The sequence below is a fragment of the Nycticebus coucang genome, chromosome 10, assembly GCF_027406575.1.
Source record: "Nycticebus coucang isolate mNycCou1 chromosome 10, mNycCou1.pri, whole genome shotgun sequence".
In the NCBI taxonomy this organism is placed as follows: Eukaryota; Metazoa; Chordata; class Mammalia; order Primates; family Lorisidae; genus Nycticebus; species Nycticebus coucang.
Genome location: NC_069789.1, coordinates 7,038,036 through 7,058,348, shown reverse-complemented (window position 1 = coordinate 7,058,348; position 20,313 = coordinate 7,038,036). Strand labels below are relative to the sequence as shown.

General features: G+C 41.8%; 1 protein-coding gene and 1 pseudogene across 1 annotated transcript in view; one reads left to right on the top strand and one right to left on the bottom strand.

Annotated features, from left to right (window-relative positions):
* The first annotated feature begins 133 nt into the window (after positions 1–133).
* The window catches only part of THEGL (theg spermatid protein like), a 55,374-nt gene continuing 35,194 nt past the window's right edge, over positions 134–20,313 (top strand). Inside the window, exons 1-2 of the mRNA XM_053604623.1 lie at positions 134–611; positions 16,544–16,580. Of these exons, the coding sequence (XP_053460598.1) occupies positions 134–611; positions 16,544–16,580 (515 nt within the window). The remainder of the gene's footprint in view (positions 612–16,543; positions 16,581–20,313) is intronic.
* Positions 2,784–7,388, bottom strand: LOC128597615 (histone-lysine N-methyltransferase KMT5B-like; annotated as a pseudogene).

Sequence of the window (20,313 nt, the reverse complement as noted above, 5' to 3'; positions counted from 1 at the left end):
CCGGACGACGCGCAGAGAGGGGGCTGGGGCGGGGGGCGCGGAGGCTCCGGCGAGCCGGACCCGGCCCCTGCCCCACCGCGCTGGACGCCCGCAGCGCCCCGCCCGCCCGCCCGCCCGCAAGGAGGTGGCAGGAATGGAGAACCGGGATTTTTCAAGCTCATCCGCGCTGTCGGAAGAGACAGATGAGCCGGACACGACGGAATTCTCCGCGAGCTCCGAAGTCTTACCGAAGCCCCCGGTTGTCAAGGTTCGAAACGTGGCTGAGGAGCTCGGAGAGTCCGAGGAGGAATCGGAGAAGCCGGAGAAGGCGGAGGGGCAGGACTGGAGAGACTTGGACCAGGGCGATGAGTCCAGCGAGCCCCCCAAGTCCCAGGGCCCCTTCGAGCCCCGCGTCCACTACTACGAGGCCTCCGAGCCTCCCCGGCACCACGAGCCCCAGGAGCCTCGCGCACCCCACAAGTCCCGCAGGGTCCAGAAGCCCCACCAACCCCAGCAGCCCCGTAAGTCCCGCGACCCGGAGGAGGACGAGCTGCTCCCCAAAGCCACGCTGACCTTCTCCCCGTCTCTCATCACCAGGGCCCCGCCAGGGCTTGGGCGGTGTTCCCTGCCCGGTAGGTGTCCCCCACCCTGTCCCCTCTTCCGCACTAACCCTACCCCATCTGGAACTGAGGGGTCCCCAGGGAAATGTCTGCAGGCAAGAACCTGGTGTTTCAAAGGAACTTAAATCTGTGCCATTTATCTGCTTGCTTCCAAGTCCTCTCTCCTTGCTCTTTGAGCAACTGCACGGGGAAATCAACATGCTAATGAGGAGAGAAACTGAATCTCCTTACTTCCTTCACTGCCATCTGATGACCCCCAGCTGTCTTGATGACCTGTTACCTCCTTTCTCCTGTTAATAATGGGTGAATTATCCTTGCTTCTAGTAAAGGCCTCCACCTATATGTTGGATTCTGTTCATGTAACTTCTTTTTCTTTGAGGCAGAGTCTCACTATGTCACCCTCAGTAGAGTGCCAGGGCATCACAGCTCACAGCAACCTCAAACTCTTGGGCTTAAGCGATTCTCTTGCCTCAGCCTCCTGAATAGCTAGGACTACAGGTGCCTGCCACAACACGGGCTATTTTTTGGTTGTAGTTGTCATTGTCATTTAGCAGGCCTGTGCTGGGCTCCAACCGGCCTTGGTATATGTGGCTGGCACCCTACTCAACTGAACTATGGGCACTGAGCCCATGTAACTTCTTCTAATATTTTTATTTTCTTTTTGGAGACAAGGTCTTCCTTTTTTGCTCAGGCTGTGCAGTACAGTGGCATATTTATAGCTCACTGCAGCTTTCAGTTCCTGGGCTCAGGAGATCCTTCCACCCAGCCTTCTGAGTAGCTGGGACTGTAGGTGTGCACCACCATGCCCAGATAATTTTTCTTTTCTTTTTTTTTTTTGTAGAGATGAGTTCTCACTATGTTGTCCATGTGCGATCTGACTTCTTTAAGCTCTCTGCTTCTAAAATTAGCTTCTCTCTCCTGTATCACTGTATTCCTCTCTCTAGTAGATCATTTCAAGGGCACACAAACATGCACGCTAATTCCTATTTCAAAAAACCCTAAAAAACCCCTCACTTCCTTTAATACCATTATCCTTCTAGGTACCCTATTTCTCTGCTTTGCTTTAGAAGAAAAATGAGTTGTTAGTGAGTCATTATCTCCATGCACTCTTTTCTCCATTCTCTTGAGAACCACTTAAAATTAAGCTTTCATACCTACTGAGCTGAAGTTGCATTTGCTGATGTCACAATGACCCCTGTGCCTTGTCAAATTCAATGGCTAATTCTTCAGCCTCATCTTACTCATTTGATACCTTCACACCTTACTTCTTAAAAAGTCTTAACCTGGCTTCCAGGATACCACTGCCTCATTGATTGTTCCTAACTCAGTTTCCTTTGCTAAATCTTCCTCTTCCCAGCCTTTAGGTTGAAGTGAGTGATGGCTTAGTCTGCTCAGATCTTCTTGAAATTTCCTTATTCCCTGGGTGTTGTCATCAGTTCCATAGTTTTAATGACATTCTGGTAACTTCCTGAATTATCTCTGCGCTCAATTTCTCCCCTGAACTCCAGAGTTTTAAAACTAGTTGTCTATTTTGTGTATCTGTCTGAACATCTGTTAAGTATGTGAAACTTAATGTGTTCACACTGAACTCTTTCTTCCAAACCCAAACTTGTTTTTCTCTTGTTCTCTGTTTCAGCAAATGCTGCCACTATTTATTTATCCAGGTTCCAAAAAACCTTGGAATCATTTTCGACACCTGTTTTCTCTTATACCTTGCCTCTAAACCATTAGTAAATTTTAACTTTTATCCAGATCCTAACTATGACCATTTCTTAATACCTGTAGCTTTGCTCAGGCCTATAATCCTAGCACTCTGGTGGGGCTGAAGTGGGTGGATCACCTGAGCTCAAGAATTCCCAAACAGCCTGAGCAAGAATGACAGCCCATCTCTACTAAAATAGAAAAACTAGCTGGACACTGTAGCAGGTGCCTGTAGTCCCAGTTACTTGGGAGGCTAAGGCAAAAGGATAGCTTGAGCACAAGAGTTCGAGGTTTCTGTGAGCTAGGAAGCCAGGGCACTCTCCCAAAGGTGTCAAAGTGAGACTCTGTCTCAAAAAAATAAAAAATAAAAAATACCTATAGCAGTGGTTCTCAACCTTCCTAATGCCATGGCCCTTTAATTTTAATATAGTTCCTGTGGGTCACGACCCACAGGTTGAGAACTACTGACCTATAGCTTCATCATCTTTGTAAGGCACTGTCATTTCTAGCCTGGTCCACCATAGTAGCCTCCAATTGGGCTGCCACTGCCACTCTTGAGTTGTTCCTCAATTCATTGCACCATACAATGGTCACAGGAATCCCTCAGACCATAAACAGCATGCAGGTCTCCTGCTCTAACCAGAATGAGATCTTATCTCATGTAGTATGTAATCTTAAGCCCTCCAAAGGCCTACAGGAGCCCTTCACTGACCCAATCTTGAACTTTATCTGATGGGTCCCTGACCTCATAGTTCCACCATTCTCTTGTAACTTCTGCTCTCCATCCACATGGGCATCCTTGTTCCCACCTTCGGATAATTTCACTTGTTTTTCCCTCTGTCAGGATCATCTTCCCTCAAATATTTGTCACCTCCTACTAAGGGTGTACCAAAAAGAACATTTTTAGCCTATTCATTTTCTTTAAGATACTTATCTGACTGTATTATGTTTCAATTTGTTTGCTTGTTTACATTAAGTTCCATGATAGTGGAATGTTTCTCTTTCATCCTCAGTGTCCCAAACAGTCCCTGGAACAAGTTAGAACTTAATAATTATTGTTGAATAAAGGATATGTTCATTTGACCCCTGTGTAAACCATTCCAATGGTTTCTTCTCTATCCTTAGCATGGCGAAGAAACTTTAAAGAGTTAATACTCATAAAGCATTTAGAACAGATTATGGTACATAGTAAGTTCTCAGTAGATATTAGCTCATAGTAATAGTAGTGTTAGTAGTATCTTATTTGGCCTCTGGGCAGCATTTAACACAAGTCACTACTCCCTTCCCAGTGCCTCTGTGACACCACAGCCTCCTGGTTCATCACCTCCCTGTTTGCTCCTTCTCAGGTTCATTTGCTGAGCCCTCCCTGCATTCACGAATTTTATCAGGCTCCATTCTGACCCTTTTTCTCTTTATTTACACATTTTCCACACTCATGACTTCAAACAGCATTTCTATGCTGCCACCTCTTGAATTTTTATTTTCTGTTCTATTCTCTCTTTTGAGTCCGACACTTGAATATTCAGCTGCCTAGTTTGAGACCAAAGTCTTGACTTTTCTTCCAACCTTGTTCATCCCTCATTCTTTCCCATCTAAGAAAACTGTATCTGGCTGGGTGTGGTGGCTCATACTCATAATCCTGGTACTCCAAGAGGCTGAGGTAGGAGGATCATTTGAACCCAAGAGTTTGAGACCAGCCTGGGCAATGCAGTGAGACCTTGTCTCTATAAAAAAATGAAAAATCTAGGGCAGTGCCTGTGGCTCAAAGGAGTAGGGCGCCAGACCCATATACCGCAGGTGGTGGGTTCAAACCCGGCCCTGGCCAAAAACTGGAAAAAAAGAAAGAAAGAAAGAAAGAAATATCTAGTCAGTATGGTGGTGTGTGCCTGTAGTTGTACCTACTTGACAGGCTGAGGTGGGAGGACTGCTTGAGCCCACAAGTTTGAGGATGTTGTGAGCTGTGGTTGTGCCACTGCACTCCAGCCTAGGTGACAGAGAGACCATGCCTCTTAAGAAAAAAAGAAAGAAAGAAAACTGCTTCCAGTTATTCAAGCTAAAGAAAATCTGGCTGGGTGCAGTGTGGTTGCTCATGGTGGTAACCCTAGCATTTTGAAAAGCTGAGGAGGGAGGATTGCTTGAGGTCAGGAGGTAAGTAGCCTGAACAACATAGCAAGACTCTATCTCTACAAAAAAAGAAAAGAAAGGAAAGGAAAGGAAAGGGAAAAATGGAAGGGAAAAAGGGAAAGGGAAAGGGAAAGAAAAGGAAAGGAAGAAAGAAAGAAAAAGAAAAATTAGCTGGGTTTGGTGTTACACACTTATAGTTGTTTTGAGCCTAGGAGTTTGAGGTTGCATTTAGCTATGGAGACACCACTGCAGTCTAGCCTTGGCAGCAAAGCAAGACCTTATCTCCAAAAAAAAAGAAAACAACAAAAAAAAAACCTTCCAGTCTGATTCTTCATCTCACCCTCAAATGCAACACACCAATGAAAGTTCTGTTATTTTATCTTAAGAACATTTCCCGAATCCATTTCTGCTGCTAACACTGTCACTCCACTTGTGCTCATTTCTCACCTGCATTTCTTTTTTTTCCCCTGTTGCACTGCATTATTAGAATTTAACAATCAACAGTGAATGACTGACTCTTCATTTTCTGTTCACTTTGAACGTTAACTAATAAGACTAGAATAGGACACCAGTATTGCTTTACCATTACAGGGGTTACACCTGGCCTCTGACTCCCAACAGCAACAGATTCAGGAATTCATGGCAGTAACATTCACCATCATGGGAGACACCATCCCTTGTCTTCAGGATTTTCTGTAGGGGAAGGGAGCATCCAGTGTTGGGCTGAGAACATCTGAAAGTGGAGAGAAGAGCCTAAAATAACCAGTTATCTCAGAGGTCCCTACGTGCTAAGAAGTCTCACTGGACATTGAAAGTGCCAGCATAGGCATACTTTGGGAATCATCAAACCAAACTTTACATCTGCTTCTCTCAGAGATAAGTCAGCCTGAAGGCTCGTGCATTAGTGGCAACTACAAACTCACATCACCCAGAAAAACAGTGGCAATTAGTATGGTTCCAGTCCTTGAAAGCGCTGCAAACATGAAGTGTTTTCCTTTGCCCATTTAGATTTTCTTCTCTTTATTTTCTCTTTGCTTATTCTGCATTCTCTTTTTCCAGTTTCCATGAGATCTTGCCCCCACAAACAATGCTTTCTCAAAGCTTGCTTCTTTCTCCTTTTCATCTTTCTTTCTACTTTATGCAGTAGCTACTATACAACATGTCACTATATGGCAACATTCAAAATGCTCCTCTATCACAATTCTCAGTCTAGTGGCACTCTACCAAGGGCAACATAGTGAGACTCTGTCTGAAAAATACCTATATATGGTTATTAAATCTCCCTTACTTACTTGCATTGTTCTTTTTCCTGAGTGGCACCTGCATCAGTGTTAGAGCTGACAGATTGTCTGAAATTTTACTGCTGTCACCTAACTTTTTAAGCCTATTTAAACGTTTATCTGTTTCTCTGAGTCCAAATTTGCTATTAACAACAGGAGCAGGCGCAGGTAGTCCCACTCTGGATTTAAAAGCACAGGTTCCCCATCTTGCACAAGTGTAACACTTGCAGAAGTCATCGTTTTCTCAAAATACCCCATCTCCATAGTAACAAGAAATTTCTTCTACAGATTCAATATCTTTTAGAGCCTTCACACATGCTGTATCTCGACCAGTTGACACAAACTTACAATTAGGTCTGTAATTATGGTTTATAAACGCAGCAGGACCAAGCCAGAGTTGGGCACAGTTTTTCCTGTGGAATACATGACACTGAGTTGTTTTCTCCATGTCTAAGCAAGTTCTCTTCAACTCCTGAAAGTTTGGCAATACAATCCACCACTAATTCTATTTTGTCATTTAGTTTCCACTCTCTTGTTGCAACTATTTTGGCTCCATTTTGTTCCGATGAGTATCTATTACACGGCAATATTTCAAGTCCACCTGCAAATATCCACAAGTAATACATGTATGTTCCTTGAATAATTTCTCCAGCATTTTGTTCTTGTTGAGTAAACAGTGTGGCGCCCATTCGCCATAAATCAAATATGTGAAGGCTTTCTCCAACTGTTCATCTTTCTTAAAACATTCAATTACTTCTTTTAGTTCTTGCCGTCCTTTAATAGGCTGAAATCTCACAGGGTTGTTGAGAGGAAAATGTCAGATTGTGAAAACTGCCTCTAACTTCTCGAAGGAAAAGTGCTAGTATTCATTTTATGTGTTTCAAAACCTAAATAGGGATCAAGAACCAAACTGGTTGCCGCGTCACCATTTTCACAGAGTTCACTGGTGGACATTCTAGAAGATGGTACATAACGATCCTCCAGATCCTGAATTATCACTGCATACGCTTGACCTCCACTCCACCGCTTTCCGCCAACCTTAGAGCGTCCTGCCCCGTGTGCTGTAATTCTGACTGATTCTGCTGACGGTCGTTAGACAACTTGCCTCCATTTCCCCTGCCATTCACCACCATGTTCTTGGATTCTCCCAACCACTTCGCGCCCACAGACAGGCCGGGAACCCGCCTCAGGCGCACTTAGCCGCTGTCTTCTAATCGCTCAGAAAATTTTGACCTTCTCTCCTTCACCTCACGCGCGGCCGCGGGGTCTAATAAGCATCCGCGGGCTTCAGCGCGGTACCACCTTGTTGCCCGGGCGTCCTCACCTCATGGTCGCGAAGCCTCGCTGGCCGCATCGCAGACACGTCGCTGCCCAGGGTGAGCCGCTTCGACACCGCCCGGGATGGGTGGAAGGATACGAAAAGGAGTTCCACGGCGACCGACGGCGGAGGGACACCACGTCCGCGGCCCGACGCCCGGCCGGCCTTGCGGCTTCCGTAGGGTTCTGTGGAGGGAGAAGGAGAAGCGCGAAAGGGCAATGAATTCTCCACTGGGTGATCCCAACGGCGGAGGTGTTGTAGGAAACGGAGGACCAATGGAGAGGAAGAATCACCCGACACAACCGTGCTTCAAAGAGGAAGGGCTTTATTTCAGCTGGCGGAGCAGTAGCGAAACTGCAGTCCAAAATGTCCGACCTGCTCCCCAGCCTGCTCCCTCCCTGCCCTTTTATAGGTTTTACGGAAAGGCAGACAAAGGAATTATTATACTGTCCCTCCTTGGAGGTTTCAAAGCACGGGCAGGGATTTACGGTAAAGTTTCCGGAAGTTAATCTTTTACAAAGAAGCTGTGAGGAGGGCTGAGTCATGAGCAACCCTTGCGGAGATATAAACAAAACGCTGGTAACTCCATTTCAGATTAAGACATAATACTACAGGGTTTTCTGTAAAACCCTGTAGTATTCCTCCCTTAGAGGAACAAAAAGAACGATTTGTGAGCGAAGGAGTGGTTGCCATGGCTTCACCTAGTGGCTAGTCAGTCTCTCACCTGCGTTTCTACATTGGCTTTCTGAGTGGTCCGTCTGCTTCTCTTGTGCCTCCTGCAGTCCTTTGGTTATTGCAAAACCAATGTCTTTCCCTCAAAGTCCTTCCTGAGGATTCCCATTGCTCTTAGAACAATCCCAGTGTTTTGCAGGACTTCTGTCCTAGAGCTTCCTGGGCTCTCCGAACTCATCCCTACCCTACTCCCTCTCCCTCCTGGGCTCTCTGAACTCATCCCTACCCTACTCCCTCTCCCTCCTGCTCTCTCTGGTAAGCCAGTCACACTGGCCTTTCTGCCCCTCCAAAGGCCAGTTCCTACACCTACCCTGCTTCAGAATCTGGATTTGTGGTTCCTTCTGCCTGAGATGCTAGGATCCTCTAGTTTTTCCAGGATCATCTAGTGGCTAATTCCTATCATCAGCCAGTGTTTTTAAGAGGTGGGAAAGCTCATTTTTTGGAGGGCTTTCCCTGTCTGTGGGGCACACGGTAGCCTTCGGGAAGTATCTTGATGTTGACAGTCTAAGAAGGTTCCAGACTCTGCTTTAGAAAACAATACTTTAAAGGTGCTCAATTCATCCTTGTCAATTACAGTAAGTTATTTTCATTCCCTTAGTAACCTCAGTAAACACTAGGTATATTTATACGTGTATTTGCATAAAATAGTTACACATTAGGCATTCAGTCAGTATATCACCATGCCTCTGCTCCATCATTGAAGATTCTTTCATCCAGCAAACATTTATTGAGCATTTACTAAGGCACTGTTCTGTGTCCTATGGGGTGCAAAGATGACTAAGACATGGCAGGTTGCATGCAAATTTTAGAGTAGATTCTATCATTCTGTTGTCTTATAGCAGTATCATGACTGTCATTGTTGAACTTTATTAAGAACTTATATGTTCAGGGAGTTGGCATTGAGCTGTGGACAAGACAGACATGGTGTCCAGCCAGGTTTAGTGGCTCACATGTGTAATCCTAATACTCTGAGAGGCCAAAGTGGGTGGATTGCCTGAATTCAGGAGTTCAAAACCAGCCTGAGCAAGATAGAAATAGAAAAAGTAGCCAGGAGTTGTGACAGGTGCCTGTAGTTTCAGCTACTTGGGAGGCTGAGGCAAGAGGATTGCTAGAGCCCAGGAGTTTGAGGTTGCTGTTAGCTATGATGCCACAGCACTCTAGCAAGGGCAACAGAGTGAGACTCTGTCTCAAAACAAATAAAACAAAAGCCCTCAAAATTGGGTGGCGCCCGTGGCTCAAGGAGTAGGGTGCCGGTCCCACATGCCGGAGGTGGCAGGTTCAAACCTAGCCCCGGCCAAAAACCAAAAAAAAAAAAAACACAAACAAACAAAAACAAAAAACCCAAAATCAAAACAAACAAACAAAAAAATGGCTATAGGGACTCTCACATGGAACCCATCCTTGAAGCCAAGTGTCTAGAGGCTGAACTTGTCCATAACAATAGCACATCAGTAGCAAACAAGGTAAAGTGGACTGGAGTATCCTACAGGACAATTTCTTCATTTTCTGAGTTAAATGGCAATGATAACCTGTAATAGAAGAAAGACTAAGGAAAAATAGAGACCCAAAGTACTAATTAAAGCTATTTACCTAAAATAGGCTGAGATAGAGACGATTTGGTCTCAAGTACACGTGACCCAGAGTATTTAATCTGGGTTTATGAGGGATTAGGGAAATAATTTAAAAGTAACAGGCTGTCAGGTATATATGAGGGTTGGGATGGGGATCATACTGTGTGAGAATTTTTTTGAGACCAGGTCTTGCTGTATTGCCCAGCCTAGTGTGTAGGCATCATCTTAGCTCACTGCAACTTCAGAATCCTCACTCAGGCATATGCCGCCATGGCTAGCTAATTTTGAAATTTTTTGTAGATACATGGTCTTACTATGTTGCCCAGGCTTATCTCAAACTCCTGACTTCAAGCAACCATCTCACCTCAGCCTCCAAAAGTGCTAGGATTATAGGCATGAGCCACTGCAACTTGCTAGGTTTTTTTTAAAATTTAAAACTTTTTTGAAATGTGTTGAGACATTCACATGGTTCATAAACTGACACAGTATAAAGAGACATACAAGGAAATGTCTCGCTTTCACCCAGTCCCTTCCTTCTCACCTTTTACAGGTAACTACTAGTTTCTATGTATCTCTATATACATGCAAGAAAATACTATAAAGCATGCTTGTTTCCCCCCTTTCTTATTCAAAGGGTTGCACGCTGTATATTGTTATTTACTCTTTTTTTCCACTGGAAAATATATCTTTCCATATAAGCACATATAGTGTTTCCTCATTTATTTTTTTTTAAAAAGCAGATGGATTTTGTTCCATTGTTGTTTTATTTTTATTATTTTGAGACAGAGTTTCACTCTGTCAGCCTGTGTAGAGTACTGTGACATCATAGCTCACAGCAACCTCAAACTTCTGGGCTCAAATGATCTTCTTGCCTCAGCCTCCCAAGTAGCTATGAATACAGGCACCCACCACAACGCCCAGCTAGTTTTTCTATTTTTAGTAGAGATAAGTTTTTACTCTTGCTCAGGTTGATCTAGTAACTCCTTAGCTCCGGCAATCCACCCACCTTAGCCTCCCAGAGTGCGGGATTATAGGTGTGATCCACTGTGCCCAACCAAGTTCCATTGTTTAAACCTTCAGGTTACTTCCAGGATCTTGCTATTATTAACACTGCTATGCTAGAGGCACATGTCATTTGGTACACATGCAGGTATATCTGTAGAATAAATTCCCAGAAGTGAGATTGCTGGAGGGTAAATTCATTTGTATTTTTGATTTAGCAAAATTGCCCCTCATAGGAATTGATGTATTTTGTGCGCCTGACAGCAAGTGGAAGTGTCCCCAGAATCTCATTATTGCAGTGTGTACTTAAGCTTTTGGCTTTTTGAAAATCTGATCTAGTTTGTCGATTAAGTTTTAATTTACATTTCTCCATTTACAAGTAACATTGAACATCTTTTTGGATATACATTTTCATGTCCTTTGCCTATTTCTCTTGTGGCTTGATATGTTTTTTCCTTATTTCTGTGGAGATTAGTCCTTTATATGGGATATGTATGAGATACTGTTTTCAGTTTGTTGATAGTTTTTTGTCTTGGCTTATTTTTGTTACACCATAAAAATTTTTTATAGTAAAATTAATCGATAATATGGCTTTATATTAAGTTATATAATTAGGAAGGCCTTTCTGGGTTATGGGAGGATTTTCTTTCAGAGTATTTTTCAAAAAAAAAAATTAAATCTTTGATTCGTTTGGTGTTTACTCTGATGGTTGGTGTGAGTTACAACTCCAGCACTCTTAGTGGAAGCCTGGTTGCCTGTGTCATCTTTACACAGATGAAATCAGGTGAAAATGAACATGAAAAATAGATCTTAAAATAGAGGGGGAAAAAGTCACCAAAGAACAGACTTAGAGGTGTGAGGGGAGGCACAGTTCACCACTTTGCCTTAATAGTTAGTTTGGGTACATGTTATTTTTGAGCACTAGTTTGAATTGAAATCTCACATCTGTTTGACCAGATGGAGGGACTTGTCCTTTTTCTGTCTCTGTCGTCTCAACCTCAAGCAAATCCCTGTCCTGCTCTCTCATCTCTTCCTCAAATGACCCTGAACTAGGGCAGTGGGGCGCAGGCTAGGGAGCTGTGCCGAGAAGGAAGAATGGGAAGTAGTGACAGATCAGAGAGCTTGGTGTGCCATATCAAATGTCCTAATGTTCATTCATATAGTCACATCCAATATCTGATTGGACTGCCCAGTGGTGTACCTAAAAGCCTTAAAAGTATGGGTCTTATTGAAGTATTTTAAAGAGTACCTTCCAACACAGAGCAAAACATCCTAAAATATTCTTGAGGCATTTCTCTTCCCAAGTCCCTGTCATCGTGACAGCTAGTCCTCAAAAATATCTTCCTTATTTCTCTCAAGCTCCAGCCTACCTTTCTTTCATCCAGTCCGGTCCCCACAGATCAGCCCCAGATCTGTTCTGTTCTTCTGAGAAGTGCCTTTTCTTTGTAGGCCATCTATACCCACTTCTGTACTCAAACATGGACTTTTTAGAAGACAGGGCAGGGTGGCGCCTGTGGCTCAAGGAGTAGGGCGCCGGTCCCATATGCCGGAGGTGGCGGGTTCAAACCTAGCCGCGGCCAAAAAAAAAAAAAAAAGAAGGCAGGGCAGAGAGCAAGGTGGAGGATTGTTTCAGTTCCCTCCTTAAGGTCTTGTAGAATGGCGTATTAATACTTCTACAAGCAACGGGGAATCCGCTTTCCGCCAGCAGGTGGCAGTCCTTCCGCAGATGACTTGGAGCGCGCGCTCCACGCGTTGGCTGCAGCTGCCAGGTTTGTGTGCCGCAGATTTAAACGCAAACGCTGGAAGGGAGTAGTGGAACCATAATGCTGTGATTTATTTATCTGTAGAGGGAGATTGATTATCTTGCTCAAAATCCATCAGGGGCTTCCTCCTATTGCTCTTAATAAAAGCAGAATTCTTCCAGGGCTCATGGTGATCTGGTCCACCCACAATCCTCCCTCTGTCCTTTCCTCGCTCCCTTCCCTGCAGCCACCCTGACCTGTCTTGCTGATTCTGCCTCAGGCCCTCCCTCTCTCCTTTCCCTTTCTCCTCGCAGATCATCGCATATGTGGCACTTTCTGGTCTTTCTACTGTTCAACTGCCATCTTCTCTGAGAGGCTCTTCTTGGTCTGCTTTTCCTAAAGTAGGCGCCCCCTTCCTTCTGCCTTACCAGCTACAGAAGGCGGATTTATTTTTCTCCTAGCTTTTACCAGTGTCCGAAGTTACTTGCTTGCTTAGGGTTTATTTTCATACCTGGATGGTAAGCTGCGTGATGGTAGGGCAGGGACTTTAACGCTCTTGACCCTTCTCTAGTTCAAAGCTTAAAAATAAAGTCACTTTTTAGATTGACTCGATAGTTACTGAGCTTCTACGTGTTTAACATAATCTGGTTTTCTCTTTAAGACAACCCCTTTGAAGTAAGAACTGTTTGTGTCCCATTTTTGTAGACAAGGAATCTGAGCCTCAGTACTTTGTCCCCATGGATGTAGTGGTGGGACCGGCATTCAAAGCCAAATCAGTTGATCCAAAGCCTAGGAATGCCTGCAATGAATAGACAGGTTGGGCCAGATTGTCCTCAAATGGGAGTACTGCCGTTACTTTCTATGGAAGAGGGAGCTGGGGAATATTTTGGGAACAGGGAGTGATATTGGAGTTGGGCTACAGGAAAATCTGCCAAGAAGGATGGATTGGACATGTAAAATAGTCTCCCCTGGCTCCAAAGACATTTGAATATTTGGACATTGCTGTGCTCACGTCATGGCTCCAGACACATACGCTTAGTAAAGAGGAGGCTACATGCTGTTGGAAAGAGCATTGACCTAGGAGGCAAGAAACTTGAATTTACATCTTTTTCTTTTCTAGTGAAATGAGGTGTTCAGACTGGCCAATGACTACGAGAGCCCCTAGTGTTGACTGTTTTTTATTTTATTTATTATTATTATTTTTGAGACAGAGTCTCACTTTGTCACCCTTAATACTACTGCTTAATTGGACAGAACAAGATTTTGCAGAACTGTGATTACCACATATTCTAGAATATAAGGAAATTAAAACAAACTGGTTTTGCGAATATGAATATATAAATTTCTAGAGATTAAAGCTCAAATACACAAGGATTTATTTATAATTGTACTTTAAAAATTAAAATTAAATATTAACATATTAAACTAAAAATAACATTAAAATAAATGACAAAAGGTAGAAAGTATTTCTTATTCCAAAAGTCATATTTCATGGAAAAGAGTATTATTTAATTTTTTTCACATGCATATTTTACATCACTAGGCGTCACTTTTTGAATAATTTAACACATTTTTCAGGATACATCATTTTTATCTCTAAGGTATTTGGCATAGAAAACTGAAAAGATCTTTTTTACTTATGGAAATTTTCAAACATACACAAAATAGAGACTATCATAAAAAATCTCCACCTATCCATTACTTACTTTCAATAATTAACATTTTTTAAATCTTGTTTTGTCTAGGCATTTCTCCCCCAACTCATTTTTGGGGCATCCTATAGGAAAACTTTGTTTCAAAGAAAATAGTTGATACCATGTCACTGTATTCATAAATACATCAGTATGCCTATCTAATTACTAAAGATATAAGAAAAATCCCATGATCATTATGCCATAATTGAACAAAATTTATAATTTATTCTTTAAAATCATGTAATGCCCACTAAATGCTTGAGATTACCTGATTATTTCAAAAATGTATTTTAACAGTTGATTTATTTGAATTAGCACTGAAACAAGCGCCAGACATTGCTGTTGGGACTGATGGCTTGAAGGAAATCAAAATATTTCTCTCCAAAATATTGAGGACTGTAAGTTAAAAAACACTGCAAATGCAGGAGAATACTCTGCCTCAGCCTCTGTGTGGCTCACAGTGGGACATAAATCCTGCCTGACTAGACAGAGCACTTGCTTACAGGCCCAGAGAAGGCACCAGCAGGCACCAGACGAAGCTGGGAACTGATTTTTCTATCTTTCCCACATTTTCCTGCCTTTTTAAAAGACTGGAACTTCTCTCTCTTTGTCTTGCAGCTGTAAGATTTATGGCTTTTTGTTAAGTACTGTTTAAGCTAAGCCTCCAGGTCACAGCCTTGAGAAAGAAATACTTTGGAACTGAGCCCTCTCCCGGTGACAAGTACAGCTCACGTTAATAAACTTGTGGGTGTTTTTCTTTTAATCTGACTTTTGTTTTCAGAAGGGTGTCTCAACTAAGAGCCTAAAAAGGGAAAGAAAACAAATTACGTTTTCTCCCCTCCAGTCTCTTCTGTCTCTGTTATTCTTTATCACTAAACTTTATTCGCTCTTCCTTTATGAAACACCATTATTTATCAGAAAAATTGGGTAAAACATGTCATATTCTGAGTTTGATTCATTCTTTGTGATGTCTTTAACGTGTTTCTCTAAATTTGTTATTTCTTGGCAATCACAGTTATAGATTAAGAGGTTTTCCTAGGTTCAGGATGAATTATTTGGGCTAAGACTCTTTGGTAGGTGCTACTGGGCATCGCACTCTGAGCAGGGCGCCCAGTGTCTGCCTCTCCCACTTGCAGGGAGTCTAAGATTGATGAGTGGAATTAGGTGAGGTCAGCCTTATTCTCCCCGCCCCCATTTTAAAGTTCTCCATCACCTTTTCACCTAATGTTTTTCACCACCTTTGCTCATTGCCTAAATTCCATTTTTTGTCAAGAATAAGATAGGTCCCCTTTGAACCTGTGTTTGATGCAGTCACTGGAAATTATATTACAAGCCATTAGAACCAACTCATGTGCCCATTCCCCTCACAACCCATTAAAACACACACACACACACACACGCACAAAGGCCCATTCATGTAATGTAAGATTAGGGAAAAAATTTCATCATGTAGGTCTGCTTTTTATCTTTACAATAAATGAAGATTGTATAGTTGAGTAAATAACAAAACTAGAGTTTGAGCCATGTCTGTCTGATACCTACTTTCCTTTACCCAAAGCATTCCAAAGGGTAGAAAATGTTATTTCAGAACTCTCAGATGGGATTAAAAACTCTTCCAGCGGAGGCTGTGTGTGGAATAATCCATCATTCTGTGGCCTATTATCGCATGCTTTTGGATACTTCGGCTATTTTCCCACATTAAAACAACAAACTTCTAAATATTATTTTCTTCAATTTTGGACATTCAGATTTATCCAGTTTCTCACTATTAAAGACACCATAAAGAACTTTCTGTGCATAAATCTTTGCCCACAATTGGAATTATTTCTTTAGGCTACATTTCTAGAAATACAATAGAATTGGATTAAGGAATATAAACATTACTGACTCACACATACTGCCAAATTCTTGTCTATTTAATTTTTTTATACCTTTGTGTTTTTCTTATTAATCTGTGCTTTACACTCTTCAAATATTAAAACTATTAAGGCTTTAGCATATTTGTTATCAAACATTTCTCTAACTTTTTTTCTTCTTTGTTATAATTTCTGACACTCAGTAGTTTTAAGTATTTTAACCTATTTATGTTGGCCTCTGTGTGTTTGTCACCTTTAATTCTAAAAGGGTTAAAATCCAGTGATCCAGTAGATAGTCTCTTATATTTTGTCTCTATTTCAATTAAAAGATATTTAACTCCTTGATTTACATGTGGTTTATTTTGGTACATAGTATGACATACTTAATTTGGCCATTTCTCCAAATAGTTATTTTTCTTTTTCTTTCTTTCTTTCTTTCTTTCTTTCTTTCTTTCTTTCTTTCTTTCTTTCTTTCTTTCTTTCTTTCTTTCTTTCTTTCTTTCTTTCTTTCTTTCTTTCTTTCTTTTTCTTTCTTTCTTTCTTTCTTTTTTTTTTTTTGAGACAGAGACTCACTCTGTTGCCCTTGGTAGAGTGCCATGGTGTCACAGCTCACAACAACCTCAAACTCTTGGGCTTAAGCAATTCTCCTGCGTCAACCTCCCAAGTAGCTGGGACTATAGGCACCTGCCACAACGCTGGCTGTTTTTTTGTTGCAGTTGTCATTGTTGTTTAGCTGGCCTGGGCCAGGTTTGAACCTGCCAGCCCCGGTGTATGTGGCCAGCACCCTAACCACTGAGCAACAGGTGCCAAACCCAAATAGTTATTTTTCCTACCCACTTTCTCTTTTGATTTCTGATGTTATCTATATCATATCTTTGATTTCTATTGAATCTAATTTTTGCTTTTACTTTTATTTCTTTTTAGCAACTCCTGCTTCCTGTAAGGACTTTGTAAAGAAATGGTAAGACTGTAACTATAGTACTGTTCTCACAGACCTAAACTAGTTGCCCAGGCAAGCTGTATGGGGCTGACTTATTTTGGGGGGGGGGGGAACGTTTGAAGTAAAAGTCTATCATGAGATTTTTGAGAAAGGGATTCTTTGCTTTCTTTTGTCATAGGCCTTTTTCTAATCACAATTCCTGTGGGGAAAGGAATGACAGGAGGTAAATTAAGACATGAATTGGGGCTAAGCTCCTGTGGCTCAAGCGACTGGGGCACTAGCCACATACACCTGAGCTGGTGGGTTCGAATCCAGCCCGGGCCTGCCAAACAGCAGTGATGATGGCTGCAACAAAAAAAGAGCCAGGCGTTGTGGTGGGCACCTGTAGTCCCAGCTACTTGGGAGGCAGAGGCAGGAGAATCACTTGAGCCCAGGAGTTGGAGGTTGTTGTGAGCTGTGATGCCACAGCACTCTACCCAGGGCGAGAGCTTGAGGCTCTGTCTCAAAAAAAAAAAAAAAAAAAAAAAAGACATGAATCAGGAAAGAAGATTGAGATGAAGGACAGCACTTACATTCACTTAGTTTTCCACTTGTTTGCTAGACACTAGGTTTGTTGTATACTAGACCTGTACCTTTAAAGGACCTGGGATTCTGCACTGACAATCTCAGATTTTTTGAAGCTCCAAATCAATATGTCCCTCTCCCCCCTTGCCTCTAATTCAAGTGCAGTAGCTAATGAAATTTCAAGAAAGTGCCCTCTGTGGAAAAAAAAAGAAAGGAAATTATGTGTATGTGAGCACATGCAGTGAACAGATAAATGCCTCCCCAAAATAGATGCTCACCCTTGGTTTGTCTGAGATGTAGTTAGGAGAGGAAACAGAATTACTAATCTGAAAATTCAAGATCTAAAATGCTCCAGAATCTGAAGCTCTTTGAGCAATGTCATGATACCACATGTGGAGGATTCCACACATGAGAACTTAACACTAATTTTGTTTCATGCATAGAAGTATTTAAAATATTTCATAAACTTACCTTCAGGCTATATGTAATAAGATGTATATAAAACATAAATGAATTTCATGTTTAGACTTGGGTCCCATCCCTAAGATACCTTGCCATGAATATGTAAATATTCCCGAATCCAAAAATATCCAAAATCTGAAACACTTCTGGCTCCAATCATTGTGAATAAAGGATGCACGTCCTTCAGAGTCACTGAAGAAATACCAAGGGTTCAGATCAGTGCTTTATGTAGGTTAGAAGTCAATAATACCAGATTTTGTTTCTATGCACTTTTAAAATAAGCTGCTAAAAACCATTCACATTTATTGTTGTTTAACCATTTACATGTATGATTATTAGACTTATTTTGTATTTACTATGCTTTCCAGCTGTTTTTTCTCTCATCTTTCATGCAGTGACTATTACTATCCTGTTTTTGTGTAATGCTTTGTAGTTTGTAACATTTTCTCACTAGAATTCTGGCAAGTGAATAGGAGGGAAATATAAATTATATTTTACTGAGAGAAAATGAAATTCATAGAAGTTATGTTGCTTTCCCAAAGTTGTTTGGTAGCTGAGCAGTAGAGCAGGCAAAATTAATATTTACTCAATATTACCAAGTATCCACTCAAAATACCACATTACTTCAAATAAATAATGTACACTGAGTGAGCAAACTCTCTTTTGGCTAGAAAGTGAAAATCGTTTATAGTTGGTAACTTAAACCATTTTTTATTGTTATTTCTTACTGCTTTTCTTTTTGTTTCTGTTTGATCAGTTAATTTGGAGTCAATTCTATGAGGAAATTGTGTTATCTCTATTATCAACCCGTGTATCCACCAAAAACTTCTTTTTGTCTTATACAAATGTACTATGACTAATTAGTTATGAAAGAAAATATTTTCTGACTGTAAGCAAAATGGCAAATGTAAAAGAGCATTCTCGTTGAAAGAGGGAATTATTAGATTGTCCCATCGTAGAGACCAGAAATTGTTTCCATAATTGTCGGTATATTAACACATGTTTAATGGTGTGCACCTAAAGGAAGGCTTTCAAGTGCTTTCTTCGCTATTGACAAACTATGGGAAATTAATTAGCAATGAAGACACGGGCTGGGCAATGTCATTCTCCTTTAAAAAATTGGCTTCAAGAGTGAAAACCCTTTAATTACCTTCTTTTGTATCTGAACAGGAGCACAAAACACTGTGAGGTAATGCAGTTCCCAAGAGAGACGGGAAAGTGTGTTAAGAATTAGAGATGTAGGTTGGAGATGTAGCAATGGAGATGAAATGTATTAAAAGGGAATGAAAAGGTGAGGCGTCAGTCAGACCTTAATACAGAATGAGCAAATGCTAATGAGCTTACTTGCAGCTGGAACAACCCAATTTAAGCATCTAGGAAGCTGTCAATAGTCTGCATAAAATAATACATTTAATAAAAAGCCCATTGTTTTGCTGGTGAAGAAAAGGCAGCCTGGGAAATCTTGGTTGGGGTGATGATGGAAGTGAGAAGCTAACTTGCTTTAAAAGGTCAATCTAGATATAATGAGATGTGCTGTCCGCAACTATGGCTTTCCTGCTTTCCACCGAGCCACCTGCTCTGGAAAGGTGGTGCCAGCTCTCGTGAGGCTCGCACTGTACCTGCATGGCAAAGCTATTCTTTTGTTGGGTAAGAGTGTAGATTTTCTTTCTGTCACTGGGCAGTATTTTCATTGATTCTAGATGAACATGGCCAGGCATGGCTGGGGTGAGGGGTCGCATCTTATCAGATGTACAGCAGCTCCCAAACTTTTCACCAGTGAGGAATCTTTTTGTTATTTCTTTCCACTGCCAAAATCTTGTGTCTTTAAAGACTTTTTTCTTGGGTGGTGCCTGTGGCTCAAAGGAGTAGGGCACTGGCCCCATATACCAGAGGTGGCGGGTTCAAAGCCGGCCCTGGTCAAAAACTGCAAAAAAAAAGAAAGAAAGTCCATCACATATTGTCTGACACAGTGAGTGTTCAATAAATGGCAATTGTTATAAAAAAAAAAAAAAAGACTTTTTTCTTGTTCACTAAACAAACACTGCTTAATTTTTTAAAAAAATCAGACACAAGAGTTAATGAAACTATATATAATACATATATTTACTTTATTTCATTTGTTGTATTTCTGCCCTAAGTTGAAGGCAAGCATTTTTGTCTGTCTTTTTCACCCATGTACCTCTAGCCCAAGAACACTACTTGGTTTAGACTAAATGCTGAATAAATATTTATTGAAAGAATGAACTAAAACTCTGAGAGTTAAGTAACACTCAAGTGTAAGAAAAGGCACTTCATGCTAAAATAATAAAAACCAGAATCTCCGAGGTTAGTGCTGGACTAATAATCTCAGATGAGAAGACTTGTGGAACCAAGCAGCCCAGGCCCCCAGGACTGATTGCAGAACTCTGTAGCACAGCCAGGACGAGGCCGTGAGTGGAATAAGTGATTCCTAGATGCTGAGGGGCAATGCGAGTGAACTAACTGCACTGTGGATGCAGAACGTGGATGCCCACATTCTGTGAACAGGCAACCTTGGGAGTTGCTGACTGTAGCTCCCTCCTGGCCTCCTCCTGCTTTCTAAGAGAGCTTCGTGGTGCAACGATCACCACTCCTTCAGGGCAGCCATTTGTTCACATCATGGCTTGCATGCGGTGAGTCAGGGACAGAATCCCACCTGACGCCAGGGCCAGGGTTTATTCTAACAGAGCTGGGAGCCTGTTAAAGAGCT